This window comes from Anopheles coustani, chromosome 2 (assembly GCF_943734705.1).
Source record: "Anopheles coustani chromosome 2, idAnoCousDA_361_x.2, whole genome shotgun sequence".
NCBI classification, from domain to species: Eukaryota; Metazoa; Arthropoda; class Insecta; order Diptera; family Culicidae; genus Anopheles; species Anopheles coustani.
Window position 1 is genome coordinate 39,821,851 of NC_071289.1, and position 17,505 is coordinate 39,839,355.

At 43.8% G+C, this 17,505-nt stretch overlaps 1 protein-coding gene across 1 annotated transcript in view; it reads right to left on the bottom strand.

Moving 5' to 3' along the window:
- Window positions 1-17,505, bottom strand: part of LOC131267289 (tyrosine-protein phosphatase Lar) — a 155,034-nt gene that overhangs the window by 46,150 nt on the left and 91,379 nt on the right. The window contains exons 4-8 of the mRNA XM_058270131.1: window positions 15,773-15,955; window positions 5,954-6,340; window positions 5,702-5,835; window positions 5,255-5,405; window positions 830-853 (exon numbers count right to left, since the gene is read on the bottom strand). Coding sequence (XP_058126114.1) covers window positions 830-853; window positions 5,255-5,405; window positions 5,702-5,835; window positions 5,954-6,340; window positions 15,773-15,955 — 879 coding nt within the window. The remainder of the gene's footprint in view (window positions 1-829; window positions 854-5,254; window positions 5,406-5,701; window positions 5,836-5,953; window positions 6,341-15,772; window positions 15,956-17,505) is intronic.

Here is a 17,505-nt window from a genome sequence, read left to right on the forward strand (position 1 = left end):
AAAATACCACACCGGCAGAGTGCTAAAGTATTGACAATGAAATCAATAGAACAGGGCAGCATGTTGCCATCCATGTGTGTCGGGGTGGATGTGTCTCCTGTTTCAACGACGATGTAGGACCGGTGGTAGCACATCCTGATGTGACAACAGCAAGAGGACTGTGCGGGATGAACCGCTCGGAGTGTTGGTGAACAGCGCTCGAAGCTTATCTCTTGGACAGTTGCAAATGGAAAACTTTTCCATCCCTTCGGGCACGTGGGGGAAACGGACACGAGAATAATGTCACTGCCTCATTGCCAAGGAAGTAAAGTGACGTACTTTTATATCCTTAGTTCGCGTGTCAATGTAAGAAACAACACGAGACAGAAGTGAAATCACACACAGTCCTCGGAAGTCTTTGAGGGGTTGGAAAAGTACTGTAAGTTCTGAGTGCAGTATAACAAAAAAAAGCTCTAATCGTGGTGAGACGAAGAAAAGAAACATACATACACGCGCATAAACATTTGGAAAAGTGAAAAATTTGAATTGCTTTTAAAAGTGATTTCAAGTCTACGGGAACAACATGTAGCAAAAGAGCGTTCGAACAGAAAATGGCTAGTGATGGGAAAAAGTGAAGTAGGAAAATGAAAACAAAAAGTTCATATTGTGAATCGCAACTTCTTCGACGTTGCGTCGACGAAAATCTACCGTTTGCGGAGGTAAATGTGCAAAAGACAAAAAAACAAAACACACACACACACATAGTAAAAACAACACAACAATAAAAACTGTGAAAAAGAGTAAAAATGACTACAGGCAATCGAGAAGAAATTTGCTGGTTTTTACTTACTAGAACCTCCATAGACGGAATCGCCTGTTATTGTTTGTGAAACACAATTCGCAACCGATGGCGGGCGAAAGGGGGAGGGAGGCGCGCACAAGAAGTGAATGAAAAAAGTGGAAATGTAATGAGATAAAATTGAAATTTCTTGCATCATTTGTTGTGCCAGTGGGAAGATAGTGAGAGAGACAGAGAGAAGAAAAATAAAACCAGTGCAGTACAAAACCGAAAACAACCGATCGATACTATCACGGTGTTTGATCTACGAGAGCTACACTAAGGAAAAATATGTATAAAAGGTGCAATTTATTGTTGTGGTTGAAAAATTAACGTATGTTTTTTGAAAAACGAAAATAAATCGGAATCCTGGAGAGCACTGTACAAGAGGATAATGTTTTCTTGATGCAAAATGTTTCAAAAATCAACGTTCCGTGTGGAAACATAAAATGCTTAAAATAAGTGTTGTACCGCTAACTGATACACTTTTTTCGCGGAGCGTTATCCTTATTGGTACATGGTGAAAGTCCCATGTGGAACGTGTTTTGCTACAGTAACAGTACCCCTTTTGTAGGGAAATCGACCAAAGAGATACAAAATTATAATCTACTGCTAGAACAAAACCCTCTCGAATTTACACATGCTCTCCTACGAACGAGAACAGTTTTTGGAGGATCGGTGGAAGCAGTAATAAAAAAAAACTTCGAATTCTTCTAATACAAAGTCGAAAAAAAGGAGTATTGCAAACACTGTGGAACACTTTAAGATGGCCGAGTGTGGTGTGGTGGGTGGTTGGATTGGAAGTGAGGTTGATTTTTTTTATTTTCATTCTTGCATAAAAGTGATCTCGAGCGGGGGGTGGTGGTGTGGGGAAGAGTGTTTCAATTCGATACAAAAACCAAAATTCACTTTGCACGAGCAAAATTGTTTCACTTACATTCCATACCATGGGGTCGCACGTGTGTTGGATGAGAGCGCGCACGCGGAGCATTTCAGTTGCGCGACGACGATCAAGTTTCAGTGTTTTCAAAATCCAAAGCAAAATTATTATTGTGGCCGAACCACGACGATCGTGGGTGTGGGTGGAAAGTGGCAACGAGCAAACACGATGGAACGGTAGTTTTTTTTTTGTTTGTTTCGATTTACATGTGGCGCAACGTGTTTCGGTCGCGCGAGTTCGGGCGACGTACGTGGAGTTTTTGGGAGAGGGCGCATGAAAAAGTCGGTAAAGAAATGAAGTCTAAGTAAAATGGATCTATGGACGCTGTATCGTTTTGTGAGTTTATGTGTGTTTCTGGACTGGTGGAGGCGGGATGGTAAACGCTTCGGCAAACGCTGGCCGTAAACCGTAGAAGGTTATATGCATTATGCTATCCAGTAAAAGACGCAAAAAGGGTTTTCATCAAACCGTTCTGGAACAAAAACAAAATACGAACGTTCGGAAAAAATGGTAGAAAACCATCTCCATCTTTCAATGCAAAAACCATTCGATCCTTTGTCGTCAACCGAAAAATGTAATGAATATTCAAAAAAAAAAATGTGTTGTGTACCCAAACCTCCAGCATATGGGATTCGGTATCGACTCCCACACATCGAGGTGAAATTTATATTAATTTATAATTTAAATTCCTTCCATATTCCCATAAGACATTACGGGTGCTCTTTCGGCAACCCGTGTCTCGTTCCGTTTGACTTCCAGCGGGAAAGCGGGCATACCATTTCCATTGTTTGATAAAAATCTCTGGACAATAAAACAAATTACATTCCATCAATCCTGCTGAGGCTGGGCTGACCGTCCGACGACCGGCCCGAACAACCGGAGAGGAAAATTCATTAATTTTTCCACCCAAAACACAAAAATACACCGGCAAACACGCACGGTATTGCCAGCGTTGCGTCCTTAAGCTTTGGCGTCCCCGCCGGGACGACGATTCTTCGAAAAATAAACATTTCCAAAATAGCAAACGAACACCGCTCGCATCGGGCCATCCACAACGGACCGTATGATTTATGGAGTTAGAAACAAAACGGAACGCCTTGGAACGCAGCGGGCTTCAGGAGCAATCTTGACGAGAAGAACGATTGCGACCCTACGGTGTTTGACATTGGCGATCGTTTAGTCAAACGGATGATTGGCGGGGAGGCGGGCCAGACGAAAAGTGATACGTAAAAGAACGCAAAGAAAAATCCGGATTGACCGAACATAGGCACCTCTTTCTGCAGACGTACGTGCGTAGCAGCAAGAAAGCAGCATATCTATGAACACGGCCACATTGAAATAAAAAAAAAAGGAAATCCTATCCAAACCCGTAGTTCTCCGTCGTGTTATTTCGATCCGAAATGAAAGATAAACTTCATGAATTATATGGTCCCCGGGATACGCAGGTTTTACTTCCCGGGGGCTGGCGGCGAAAGGCCGCTGGGCCGCTTCCGGTGTTCACGCACGCAAACACGTGGTAAATATTATGATATTCTTCGGCTAGCAGTAATAACATTATGCTTAAATGGGGTCGCACTCAAAAAGGGACACCGCGGCCGAAGTCGAGTTTGGAGCCAATCAATCGGAACAGCAGGGTTGCGTGGTTTGTGCACCGTGGGAGTATCCGCTCCAGTTTCCATGCTCGCCTCACAATTGCACGCGGGTAGTGATGATACATTCACACAAATCAAAACATCGTCTGTTTGGATCAATCAACCGACCCAGCCGAAGTTGCGCTCGAGCAAAGGAAACGCCCTCCATATTTGTTTGTACGATTGATTGCGATTTTTCGGGGGGGAAAACAAGCGCTCAACTGGGAGGGTGGGTGGGCGCAAGTTAGGGCTTTTATCGGGGCCATTTCAGTGGACGGTTTTGTTGTGGTTACACACACTGAAGCACTCTATTTAGTTGACTACGAAAAAGAATTTTTACTTCCCTAAACCTTTCTTTTATTTTGGCCGGTCGATTCAAAGCTAATAATGTTTCTTCAATTTATTCATCAAATTCTATTCAATTAATGTATTTAATATTTGCTCTAGAAACATTTGATTCCGAATAAAATGGATAAAAAACTCCAATTAAGCAATTGACCTATGTTCTGATCTTCAAGCACCGATAATCGGCTGCAACACCTCGTAAGTGATATCATTGCAGGGCAGCCTTCCATTCGCCCCAATGAGGGGGAAAGCAGCAGAAAGGGAATAAAACAAAACCTCAACCGACACGGACCCCGGGGCCTCGGTGTCCCGGGGAAATGTATCGGCCCGCAGCCAAAAGGTAATCAATAAAATTCAATCGACGTGCAAATGCGCACACGTTCGCTGGGCAGCCATCGATAAAGGGCATGCCATGCGAGGGTTCTGCGGGTGGGAGCCAGCGCGGGAGGGCCTCGCTGATGCTGATTGAAAATGATTCACGGCTTGGCACTCATTGCTATTACATTCACTTTTAATGAAGATAAATTGCAAAAATAATGAATAATTGGCTGCAAAGTGATTGATATTTAATGAAAATAGAGCCCTTCGAACACGCCCGGGCAGGCTCTGGCTGCCTGCCGGTGGTTGTTAGCGGCACCGGCACCGACAAGACTGTTGCCGTCGAGCGAGCCACCAACGCGCATTCCGGTGGGAGTGTTGTTGCACGTCCGAAAACGTTGTCCCGATTCGATTGACTCCCGCCACAACCACGTGCCGGAGCTATTGAGCAACGTTCGGATATTGAGTACGAGCCGAACGCAACGAGTTGGTGGCTGGGCGCAGGTGATTGACGTCCGTTCATTTCCTTTTCCCGTCCCTGCCCGGAAAGCTACCCCATAGGAAGTGGTTCCTTCTCGCGTACGCACTATGGAAACGCTTGAAGTTGGGTTGTAGGCAGGGGAAACTAATATTAATATATGGCCGATTTTACGCACAATGAAATCTATTATGGCGGAACGTCGTCATTTTCGGTGCTTAATATTTGATGTCGGTGGGAGTGTGTGTGTAAGTGCACGTTTCCCGCAGGAGAGAAACGTGCTGGCCAAGAAAACGGAATGAGCTGTTACAACAGTTGTACGTGTACGAAGAACACTTGCTTACACGCAGCCACCGGAAACGTCTTGTTTGACGACGGAAATAAAAGTCGGAAAAGGTGCTTGCGAAATACGGGGTCTTCATCATCATGGGGCTTTTGAAGGGCAATTCGCGTCTGGTCGTTTTCGTAGATAATCGATAACAGGTATTACCTCGCCCATGTTCTGCCCAATGACGCGGAACTGTTGAACAGTCAGTACAGACTTTCAACTTGTGAAGTTATGGGGATTTTTGAAAACACGGGGTTGTGTTAAGAGTGTTAGCGTTGTTATGAATGCAACAGTGTTATGTAGGGTTGAAGTTCAACTGTTAGTATGATATGGCGCCGGCGGTAGTTCATACGCTAGTGGGTCGGGTTTTGCTGCCACGCGCCCAACACTTGTATACCTGTCTCTCCCGTGGTCGTCGTGGCCGGTAACGACGGCGGTCCTCGGCCGATATTGTTCACCGCAATGACGTAGAACTCGTACTCGGTGTACGGACTCAGCGTCCGCACGACGTAGAACATCGTAATAATGCCACTGATCTCGCTGAACGCCTGTGTGATGCGTCGTTGTCGTCATCGTCGTCGTCAGGAGAGCGGAAGGGCCGTTCGAATAATAACCGTCCGATTGAGTGATGATCGAGTGCCGAGCCGCGATATACCGTAATGAAAGGGGGTCCCACCGTCGCCATCGTGAAAGTAAAGAAGCGACATTGAAAATCATTAATAAAGTTGTCAATTACGTGTTGCGGCGCACTTGTCACGTCGTGATCCGGTATCCGGTGAGTGATTGGAAGTTTTTGAAAAATGTGCTTCCTCCCCATTACACCCGGTCGCGCCCCGTCACTTGCCTGGTTCGCGTTCTTCGGCTTGTACTGTATGACATAGTACTGCAGATCTTCCGGGCCCTTGTAGGACCATTCCAGCCGCACTTGCGTCGCCGTTACCTCCGATATGGTGACGTCCGTTGGCGCCGCTGGCAAGGCTGAAAGAAGCGAGACGGGGAAAACGGTATGGTAAATGTCGGAGAAAATAAAAGGTCCTATTTGTCTTATCCCTTCCATTCGATCCGATTCGATGGAGCGGTTTACGGTTTCACTTACATTGAACCTTGACCAGGGAGGTAGCTTCGATGACACCGAGGGTGGACCGTGCGATGCAGGTGTAATTAGTACTGGCCCGGATGTTGGTCAGCTCGAGGACGTTCCGCCCGACCGGGACGTCGTTCTCCGGTGTCACCTCCTGGTCCACGCCCATGCGCCACTTGACGGATGGCATCGGCGAGCCGACGGCGACGCAGGTGAGCGTCAGGTTCGCCCCCAGCATGACCTCGTACACGGGCTCCGGGGGGCGCGAGAAGGTGGGCGGCACCCGGCGGACCTTCACGTACAGCGGAGTCGGTTTCGTGTGCTCCGTACCGACGGAGTTTTCGGCGACGCACTCGTACTTGCCCATGTCGCTTTCCTCGCTGTTGTCGATCTGTAGGCTTCCTGCAAGTACCGAAGACAAGGTGTACAAGTACATCAGAACTCCGTTCGCTGATCGATTAGGCGAGCGAGCGGTTGGTATTCCAAACCCGTGCCCGTTAATAAATTATACACTCCGAGTAGTGGTCCTTTCGGAGAAGGACGGTGAATTTATGCGTGATCGAAGCTGAAGGACGCATGGCCGCCTGGAAAATAAGACGTACAACACCGTCTGGCATTGGCCTGATGTGATTTATTTTCACCAGCACGAAAACATCAACAACAATCGAACGAGACTCTCTGCACGGTTGCGAAATTGGAACCATAATATATGCTGAAGTTGTGGTACCGTTCAAACAAATCAACTCGTTCGTATTGAAAACCAATCCAATTCACGATTCCAACTCATTCCTACGCCAGAAACAATAGCAAATAGGAAATCAGAACAAAGGTAACATATTTGATAGTGATGTGCGTACTGAGTAAGAATGAGTGATTGAGTTGAATCGTACTATTGAATCCTAAAGGATAGCTTTTGTTACTCCTTTTTTATTTGAATCCTTCATTTCGAGTGAATCGCACTTTAGCAACTCCTTTACTCACCCATTCATTCTTTTGGGATTCGAATCCCTCGACTAGGACTGGAAGGATTTAAATCTTTGCGATGACTAATAACTCATTTTACATGTTTTAAATCACAAAAGAGTACATAAAGATTCGAATCCTCTCTGATTTCTCCTTTGACAATTGTTCGTTCTGATTCAAATAAAAAGAGTTGTTATTGTCATCATTCATACTTCAGCACAAAACATTGTAAGTTGTCCTCTCCTATTTCCAAGTTGATATTGATTGAGTAGAAACCTTATCGCAGAATTTCAGCCGTCCCAGTTCACTTCATCTGAATACTCTGTGTGTTGGATTGTGCTTCAATAGCAGATTATAGGATAAAGTTTTGGAGTACCTATCAGCAGAAGCGGATCAATCCGTTCGGGGGCCCCAAGCGGTTGGATAAACGGGGCCCTCCATACATTTCCATTGCTCTAAGTGTTTCTATACTCATGGCCAAAATTTAACTTATTTTTTACAACAGTTAGCAATCCTTTATACATATTTTTAGCAATCCTTTATACACGTAAAGGACCCATATTTGCTTATTTTATGAAATCAGACATTAGATCTTCATTATCTGAAAATAATCACTCTGAATTGAATTTTTATTTTTTTAACTTAATGGGTTTTTAAATCGCTCTCAAATTATCAAATCTTTTTATCAATTTTAACAGCGATGACGAAAACATTTTAAATTATTTTTTTGCTGGTGGACCGTAAATTGAGAGCATTTGAAGTCAAACGGACATTATTAGATGGGAAAGAAGATTCATGAAAACATATTCTGGCAAGGTTTTAGGAGAAAATTAACAATGGTTAAGCAATATCAAAATATATCTGTACTAACTTTGATCAAAGTATGTGTACCGCTGCGAGAATAAATAAAATTGGTAGTTACTTTTGCGGTCTGGGGTTTTCATCACGGGGCCCTCTTAACACTTTGTTGACGGGCATCTTTTACCCAAAACTAGCTGTTGTCACCGAGTTTAGCCACGGCGTGTACGATATGCTTGTACCCACCTTTTCCGCCAATTGTTTTTGTTTTCTTTATAAATCGGCAACGAACGAACGATCGAAACGGAAACGATGAATCGAACGATTGGACGAAAATGTCCGGCTTTTCGTCGGCAACGTTGAGTCAAAAACAGACGAAGATCTTCGTCTCCCGTCAACAAAGTGTTAAGTTCGGGGCCCCCCGCGGCCGCTCAGTCCGCTCATAGGTAGATCCGCCTCTGCCTATCAGTGGTCGATGTGCAGTAGTGTTTGATACTTTTTGGACTTTACGACAGATCTGTGGTTTTATTTTAGGACTTTTAAATTGTTATGTTCCTGTTTACGACAACGATCCGGTGAAAGGAACACGTTCCGTCGCTTAACAATTCCCAGGTTGAGAAGTTTTATGGAATGGAAATGGAAATCGTGCTGCCGTGTGATGGAATGACACATTAATGGCCAACGCGTGTTCATCTACTTGTTATCTAGATTTGTAGTTTTACAGCTATTTTATTTGAGCACTGCCAAGATCGGGGGCGGGGCGCCATATTTTATCCGTTTAAACTCAGCGATGGGCCAGAAAAACCAACTTCGCACTCACCCAGACACCAACACCACAATAATTGAAAGCTAATTCACTGCGCAGGGCAACAGCTTCTAATCTTCCCCGAGCCATCGCGGCGGAAGTGGTGCGGTCGGTCTACGAGCATCAATTTCAAGTGCCATCCCGGGCAAAAAGTTGTCCTAGAAAACCAGCAAGCCGGCAGCATCCCGAACGCTGTACCAGTGCTCATGCTGATTCGTAGTAACATAAACCGAGAGACACATACATTACTGTTACATTTTTTGCCTCCCTCCATCGCAGTGCAGTGTTCGGTGGAAAACGAAGCGCGAACCGCGTACGTAGGGAAAGAAGTCGCTACCATCCGGTGTCGACGACACATTTCCCGTCGATGATGCCTTTGCGGTTCCTTTTGCATAAGGAAAGCTGGGCAGCAGGGCGAAGGTGGTAGCGGGCCAGGCCGAGTTCCCGACGAACGCAGGGTTTTTTTATCATAAAAATTCATAATTTATGTGCGCTGAAAATTTATCCATTATTTATGCATGGGATTTTCCCGATGTGCTAAATGGGCTCGAGACACCCACGGACGCGGGAAAAATAGTAGCGAAAAAGTTTGACTAGCCGTTCCTTCGTTGCTTCGTTCGTGTGTGCGTGTGTGTGCTGTTGTGTGCGGGGGTGAGCGGTGGGGCCGTGTTTACTGCGGACATCGGACCACCTGCCCCCAACTGGGCAGAATGTTTGTCCGCATTCTTCTGCCCAATTTTCCCATTACTTAAAACCATGAGCATTACTTTCCAACATACGTTACTCGGTAAGTATGTTATTTAACTGGCCATTACATAGCGAGAAATGTTCCTAAGGATGAGGCAATGCATATAACTGTTAAATACAGCGTATTTATTAAAACTTCATACCTCTCTTATGCTTCATAATAGATGAATTTATTTCGCCATGTTTTACTTTGAATTTTAAACTTTTTACTTATTATAGACTAAACGAGTAACATAAAAATATTTGTCTTTCTTATTTTCAGTATGAATTGTTAATATTTGAGTCGCGTGAGTAGGTTTCAATTTATATTCAAATTTTAATTATTACAAACTGTTTGTATTCGATTTTTTGCGTTTTGCGAAAAATTAAAACAACTGCAAAGTTATAACTTTAGTAGAGGACCTTTTTATAAATTAACACTTTTGTCATTGAAATGCAAAAGAACACAAAAAGCAAAATGATTTCGGCATGTTTGTTTAGACTAAAAACATTCTAATTCTATTTTAACAAAAGTTTGAATCAACTTGAATTCTGAAGTGTTGAACGACGATGTTAATCTCTGAAAGACACAATTTGATTCTAAAACTCGTATTTGATTTACATTGAAACAGTTTAAATTTAAAACTAACTTGAGTTTTGGTTTGATAGCACATACATATACAAATTACATGCTCCAATAAGATGTTCAGAAAATATATTCCAATTATAACGTACATGGACACTTCAACTTCATACAAGAATCACCTTTCTTGGGACTTTTCTTGTCATATTGTTGTAACACAGTGTGTTTCATTGAACAGAGGTTAAATTCTACTCAGCTCAAATCAACAATCCGACCAACACGATGTAGGACAAAACATTACCCTCGCAAAGTAACACGTTTCCCGTTCCCTGTCCCGTATTGGCAATTTGTCCATGGAAAATGTACTTTCTTCCTCCGCCCTTACGACACGCGATAGTAATGCCGGATGTTGGAACCACCCATAGGTTTACCGCCTTGACCCGGGCGCTCTTCCGGGGGGATGCTGTTCCCCGGCAGTCGTTCCATCTTCCTTCGCCACGGCCCGGGAAGCACTCGATCGTCGTCACCCCGCCTTCGTGATTTATGCTCTTCGGTTGCCAGCGTTTCCGCTGGCGAATGGGATTCTTCCTGCTTGGCTGCGGTTCGCACAAACCCGAAAATGGAAAGCTTTGTCAAACCATAAAAAGATCCCGGGGACCATTGCGCCACCGGTTCCGGCGGTTGGTTGGTCGGCTCATCGTTCCTTCCCCAAATGCTGAATGCTCTGATTTCACTAAGGGGATTGCCAAGGATACCGCTGACCGCACGCTAGCACCATCGTGTAAAGTTAAGCACGAGAACAGGGGACATGGGGGTGGGGACGATTGGGGGAAATAAAACGATGCCATATAAACCAGCAGACCAGCTCCACCTTGCGTTAGCTTATTTGAGCCGAACGGCAGAAAAAAGAACGCAAACGAACGATTTAAGAAAAGTGGATAGGCAGTTCGTTTAATTGGCCACTAATGTCAGTGAGCGTGAGTGAGTTCCGTATGTCCAACCGAATACAGTCGGTTGAAGCGATGAGCGAGATCAGAGGATGCGAAAAAAGCCCCTCGCAAACACTCGCTCACCATCATTCAGTGGCATTTGGCGGCAATCGGGTACTGGCCTCTTTTTTCACCCCTCCAGCGCACCACTTTTCCACCGGAAATGTGTGGTATATCGCGCGCGCACACACACACACGCCAGAGGGTGTGCGGATCGAGCAAAGGTGGAAATCAAATTTATATGAAATTGCTTCCCATCCATCCCCGGACCAACCTGGTCGCGAGCGCGAACGAAAGGGGACGGGGCATCGGCGGACGTCGCGTTTTCCGGCCTTCGGAATAACGAACCAATCTGCGGTGGGTCCAAGATGAAGTCGCTTCCCCGGAAACGAGTGGGGGAGGGCAGTACGAGTGTGCACTGGCCCGGGGAAAAAAAAGCCCGCACTGGGAGGATTTTAGAACGAAAGTTAGCAAAGGGAAAAAGCAATTTAACGATGATGATATGTGAACTTTTATGGAAATTGGTTCGTTCCGGTCGCCGGCAGGGTTTTTGAGTGCCTTTCCGAGTCCGGCCATCGGAAAAGCGGGCCAGCAACGGGCACCAGAAAGACATGGAGGGGAGGGGGGGGAGAAGAAAAAACATAAAAACCCACACCTCACCTCGGCGGTGGGAAATAAGCCGAGATTCTCCCGCTGGAAAAGGGCCGTTGAGATTCACTGCCGATTTCATCATGGCTGCCCCTCGTGCCGATTGCTGGTGGCGCGGTACAGGACGCGGGGTCAAAGTCAATGGTGGTGGTGGTGGACCGCTTGTTATCTTTCCGTGAAATTGCTGTCTATGATTTGTTGCTGTCAGATACTGCTTTGCCCCTTCGGGGGATGTTGTATTTTTCGGAATCAGAAACACTACCAGCGTCAGTCCGAAACCGAAGGTTCCGAAGGGAGGAAGGAAGGGAGGTGGCATTGTGCTTGCACTCCGTTGGGGAAAACCCTCAACAGTCCACGGCCAGTGGCCAAGGGACTGCCACTTTCAGCTAAGGTATGCATGCTAATGGAAATGCAATTTGGATTTAAATGGCTCGCTCTGTTCCGTGTTATATATCATGGTTTCTTGGTCCTTTCCATCGCTGGGTTTGAATTTTATGATCATTTTCGATATTCTGGAATTATTTTTGATTCTTTACAACGCATGAATTCCATATTCGAAGTGATATTTTATAATAATGATAAAATTGATATCAATACAATTAATTGAAACATTACATCATAAATAATTACAATTGCAACTAAACAATAATACCTTACTGAGCAAAACCTAATATAAATCGAATAAAGGAACTCATTTTTCATGGTATAATGCACTTAGAAAAACTTTCTTTTGTAGAACTATACTGCTTAGTTTTTCAATTTTTAGCTAAATAGCTTTTATAGAATATGATTTTTTTCATTGTTCCACCAAAAGGATCAGGAAAAAACAGAATAAAATAAACCTTTATCATGTAAATTTCGCTTACATTTGAAATTAAAATGTTGTTTCTTAACTGGATTTGTGTTTTAATTGAAAACCCATTTTCGCATCCACGCTTATTGTTTAAGCCGTTTTGTAAAGTCTATTTGTCCGTACATACTGGGTTATAGGAAACTTGGTTTAGAATGTTGAAAAACATGAATTTGACAAGAAATTAGAAACCCTGCTTACCCCAAATTTCGAGAAATTATGAGTATTGTGTAATTTCATAAAGATGAACGTATGAATAAGTGATTCGTTTGACCTATGATTCAGTATTTCCAATTTCATGCTTACGTTTCTATCATGGTTTTATGGTCTTTTTAAATTATTGAAACGAGATCTTGATGCTGCACCAATATTTTCGACGATGGTTTAAAAATAAGAAAACTTCGACAATAAATAATCAAACAAATGTAAACAAAACAGAAAGATGAAAACAGCCAAGTGCCTGCCCAGCGTGGGGTTTAATCGAGCAGCGCCAATAGCAGCAAAAACAAAACAAAAACTTTAGCACATTATAAAGTGAAAGCAATCGATTCGAACTGTTACGGACATTGGTGCGCGGCGAAGGTTGTGACCGGATAGCCCAATTTTCCATCCCACCACCTCCATCCGCTGGGACCAATTTATTGACATAAATTTGGCAACATTTATTAACAATACGACAAAACTAGGAGCAAATCCAACATCCGAAAACTGTGCCGCCCGTTTGCCAGGCCCACGGAATGCGCCGTGTTTCGGTTTTCGGCTCGGGCTCGCGTCGGGTTGATCCCGGGGAAAAGAAGGACCGCCCGCGCGCAGCCCGTGATTCATAAATAATTTCCTCGGCAAAAAATATGGTTCCCTGCGGAGTTCACCATCATCGTTTGCGTCAATCGATGCGTGGAGCAATCGGAGCGGGGGGCATTGCTACCGCCAAAGCGGGGGGTACGAGCAATGACGGTAGAACGGTCCGACCGCGGGCAACGCGGAAAACCTGCTGCTGCCGTTCAATCAGCATGTCGTGCGAAAAGCAGCGAGCGGGGTGGAAATCGGGCTGAAAAGCGAACATTGGACGAGACCGGGGTTTCGTATTACTCATTAATTAGCATGGGAAAATTTCACCCATGATTAATGCATCGCGATACCGAAAAGCTCGGACCGTGTCTCGGTTGGTGGAAAATTCATAAAGGTGCCCGGAATGCGCGCGAACATGCATGGATGTGTTGAATATGTGTTGTTTCATACCGACGGCGACGAAAGTAAAGGAAAATTTTCTCGAGCGTTTATCTACCACTTTGATTAGATAATCGAGCTGAAATAGGAAGAAGTTATTTTTCATGAAAAAAAAATCCACACACGTAAAAAGAATGTAACACACCACCAATATTCAAGTTGTTAATTTGAGAGAATGTAAAAAGGAGATTATTTAACAATAGAATCTAAACAGCGGTCGTTTTGACCGCAACACAATTTTCGATTTTGATAGCTCGGAAACAACTGAATATTTTCCAAAAAAAGGGTTTTCTTAAAATTCCAAGCTTGACGATTCCTAGAATGCTTTAAAGCAGTCATTTCTGCGGTTTTAGGTTTTCGATCCACCTCTTCATTATTCTGCTAGCTCGGTGTAAAGAAATAAAGTCCGAAGTTGAATTTTTTCGATCAAAAATCGAAAATATCACCAATTCCCATAGTAACGTATCCCGAGAAACGCTTCGAAATGCCCGCATACGGAATAACGGAACGAAGCACAGGACGGAAATAATCAATGGAAAATAAACATTTTCAATTTGAGCCGTCATTAAAAATATGAAATTGTTTTTTATATCTAAAATAATAATATCTAAGCGAAAAAAAGTTTTTTTACATTTACATGACACATTTCGAAAAAATAAAAGTTGAAAAGGACTAAAATTTGGTTGAATTTGATCTTCTTTGGTTTACACTCAGCTAGTGAAGTATTACATAAAAGAACTGAAAGCGCCACTAGATAGCCAACAAATATACTAAACAGTAACCGTTTGCGGGTTTACGGGAAATTTTCAAAAATGACGAAGTTATAACGTGTGAAAAAGAGCGGTCAAAATGACCATTAAAAAGCATTCGGGCAAGATTCCAAAGCAATGTATTCTAGTGTTAATGAGAGCTACTTCGAGAGAAATAAACAACATGGGGGCGAAATATCCCATTAAAAGATTTCCTTTAAAAATAATTCCCTATAATGACCTGAGTAACGGATGTCGAACTTCCAATTGTTTACATTTCTTGGGAAAAATGGTTGTGTTGTTTAGCGGGAACATGGATATGGTTGAGAAAACTTTGATGTTCTCAGGATAAAGTATTTCCAACGTCGAACCGAAGTCCGGAGCGAATTCCGCACGAAATCTGATCAGGCACGAAAAATACATAAGTACCAAGCAACCGAGCCAACTGCTGCTCGATGTGTGCATCTGTGAACAACCACCGTAATGCGGTTTTGTCGATGGTTCGTTCCGCAAGTTTTTCTTCCCACATCCGGAGTGAGAGCATCGTAAGGCGAAAGGGGGAAAAAAACCCTCTGTCGATATCTTCCGTAATAAAATGGAACTCCAACCGTTGGTATGTTTCGCAGGAAGCACCATTCCACAAACCGCCACCAGCTCCGAAACTGGTGATGGTCAGCTGGGGAAGCTTTTCCGATTGCCACAAACACAATGACCCCTCCTCCTACCGTCCTCCACCCCTTTTCCAGTGGGGGAAGGGCAAACGATGGAAGACAACCGAAAGAGGGAGAACATTTTACTACGTAAATTTCTGCTCCAAGCATAACCACAGTTATGTCGATGGCAGAGATCCGATCCGGTGCGACTGCGTTCCGTACGTGTACGTACGACACAGGTTCGGGTGCTGTTGCCGAGCTTGTTTGCGCCAGCGGAGAGGAATAAAGATGCACACGGTTTGCGCTCGCACAAACAGCTTTGTAAGTAACATTAATTATTTACCAGTGCGCCCTGCAGCCGACACTCGAGTCCGATTCGATACTAAGTGATGCATCGACCGGACGTCTTCTGGTGCTGCTGCGGAGCGCCCGGTGGTTACGATGGTGGCCCCGAACAGACGCGACGACAATCTTCGGACCGATCGGTTGGGAAAATCGCTCGGGGGAAAACCGGTACCGAATCCATAATAAATGTAATGAACAAGCATCTCATTTACGTTTGCTTCTGGGACGACACCGCCGGTGTGTGTATTTGTGTGTGTGTGTGTGTGTCTATTTATGTGTCTAATCATGTCCGGTACAGCAAACCGGGACGTTGAAGACGCAAAGCCCGGTAGTGGACGCACTTACGCCGTGCGTGGCATTTGGCTCCGGCAGCGTTTCCACGTATAATTGGTTTCTGGCCTGCCCAAATGAACCATTAGATTAGACGGTATTACTTGCGTCAGAGTGTTTGCCTTTCGTTTGCTCCGCCCGGATAACGAGCGGGGCGAGGTCGCTTACCTTCGCTGTTGATGCTGTAGCGTGGATTGGTCATATCAACGCGCTTCATGTCCTTTATCCAGTAGATCTTCGGCGGCGGCGATCCGGTCGCCTTGCACTGCATCACGGCCGTGTGGCCCGTTTCAATTACTCGAATCGTTGGACTCTGGGTGATCGTCGGGAATCCGCTCGGCGTTTTATCTCCTGCGAAGGGGACACGGGAAAGAAAGCAAGAAAGAAAAGGAACTTGTTTAGTGCTCAGCTTCATGACAGTTTACTGCAGATTGTAAATGTGTGTGTGTGTGTGTGTGTGTGTGTGTAAACACTGGCAGAATGACGCGACGCTACGAAAACATGGACACGGCTTCCATGCATCATTGATGGATGAGCGTGTCCGTGGAACGAACGGACGGAGAAATGAAGAGTTTTCCGATCCTTTGGTCACGGTGAATTGTTCGTTGAATGTTTGGTGACGCGGGAGTCACGACAGATATGACATTCTTCCATGTTAGTACGGTTTTCCATTAATGATGGCTCTTACGTTAATGATTCAAAAGATGGTACACATATTCGGCGTACAATTGTGTTCAAATACATATATCCTATAACATTTTTAATCCCAGATGGATTAATTGTTTTCCAGACCTTTTTTATGATAATTACAGTCGTGAGAATTCTCCAAAAGCCAAAAAAAAGAGAAGAAATGAACACTTAACAGTTTTCCAGTTTTTAAAACACTTAATCCCAATACCATTTAAAACACTTAATCCCATCAAAAAGGATCTAAAACAGTGAAAACAGTGAAAAAGAAAAAATGTGTTCTAAGGATTATTTGAACATTTCTCCTCGAATTGCTCTTAATGTGAACCGGTTGTAAATGTATAAATACCAAAATAAATCAACATTAATACCATCATCTTATCAACATACCAGTTGTATGTTTCACTTGGAATAAACATAAAGAGTTTGCGACCTAAGATAGATCATTATGAAATAAGGCAGTAGAGATGCCTTTCAGCGGATGGGATTTTTTCTATACAAATCAAATCTTCTGCTCCAATGGTTCTTGAAATTTATTTATACCATGTGTTACAAACGTTTTCTACTATCCTTGTTACGGCGCATCAGGATGTCTTTTGACCGTGGAACTCACAGGCAAAAGGATCCAAAAGTGGGTCACAGAGGTGGCAAGATAAATGAGGAAAGGAATAAGCGAATAAAATGACTAATTTTTTTCCCTGGACGAATTCTCAAGAAATTTCTTGTATTATCAAAACGATTTCTCACTCAAATTGCAATTCTCAACACCATAAAACATTTGGTTTGCTCATTTCTAAAACAAACAAAGTCTCAGAATTGGTATGATGATTAGAGACTACAACTCATCGTTGATCGACATTTCGTATGAAGCATATGAAGAAGCCATACCTTTCCATGTTTTTGCACCAATTTTTTCCAGGGAATGTTTGTTGAAAATCTGTCCATCATCAATATGATAATTCACAAATACATGAATAGTAGCTTAACACTCTGGTGTTCGCACATGCCCGCAATGGGAAAATGGCGTAAAACCTTTGCGACAACATACAGTTTTCGTATTTTAGAGAAACAAAACTACACTCAGCCTGACAGATCTGATTAAATTTCATCGTTCACAGGCCTCCAACACCTGTTTCCAAGTAGCAGGAACAAACAAAATTTGCCATTTCGAATGCTTCTGATGAAGCAAAAGGAAAATACAAGGGAAAACAGGA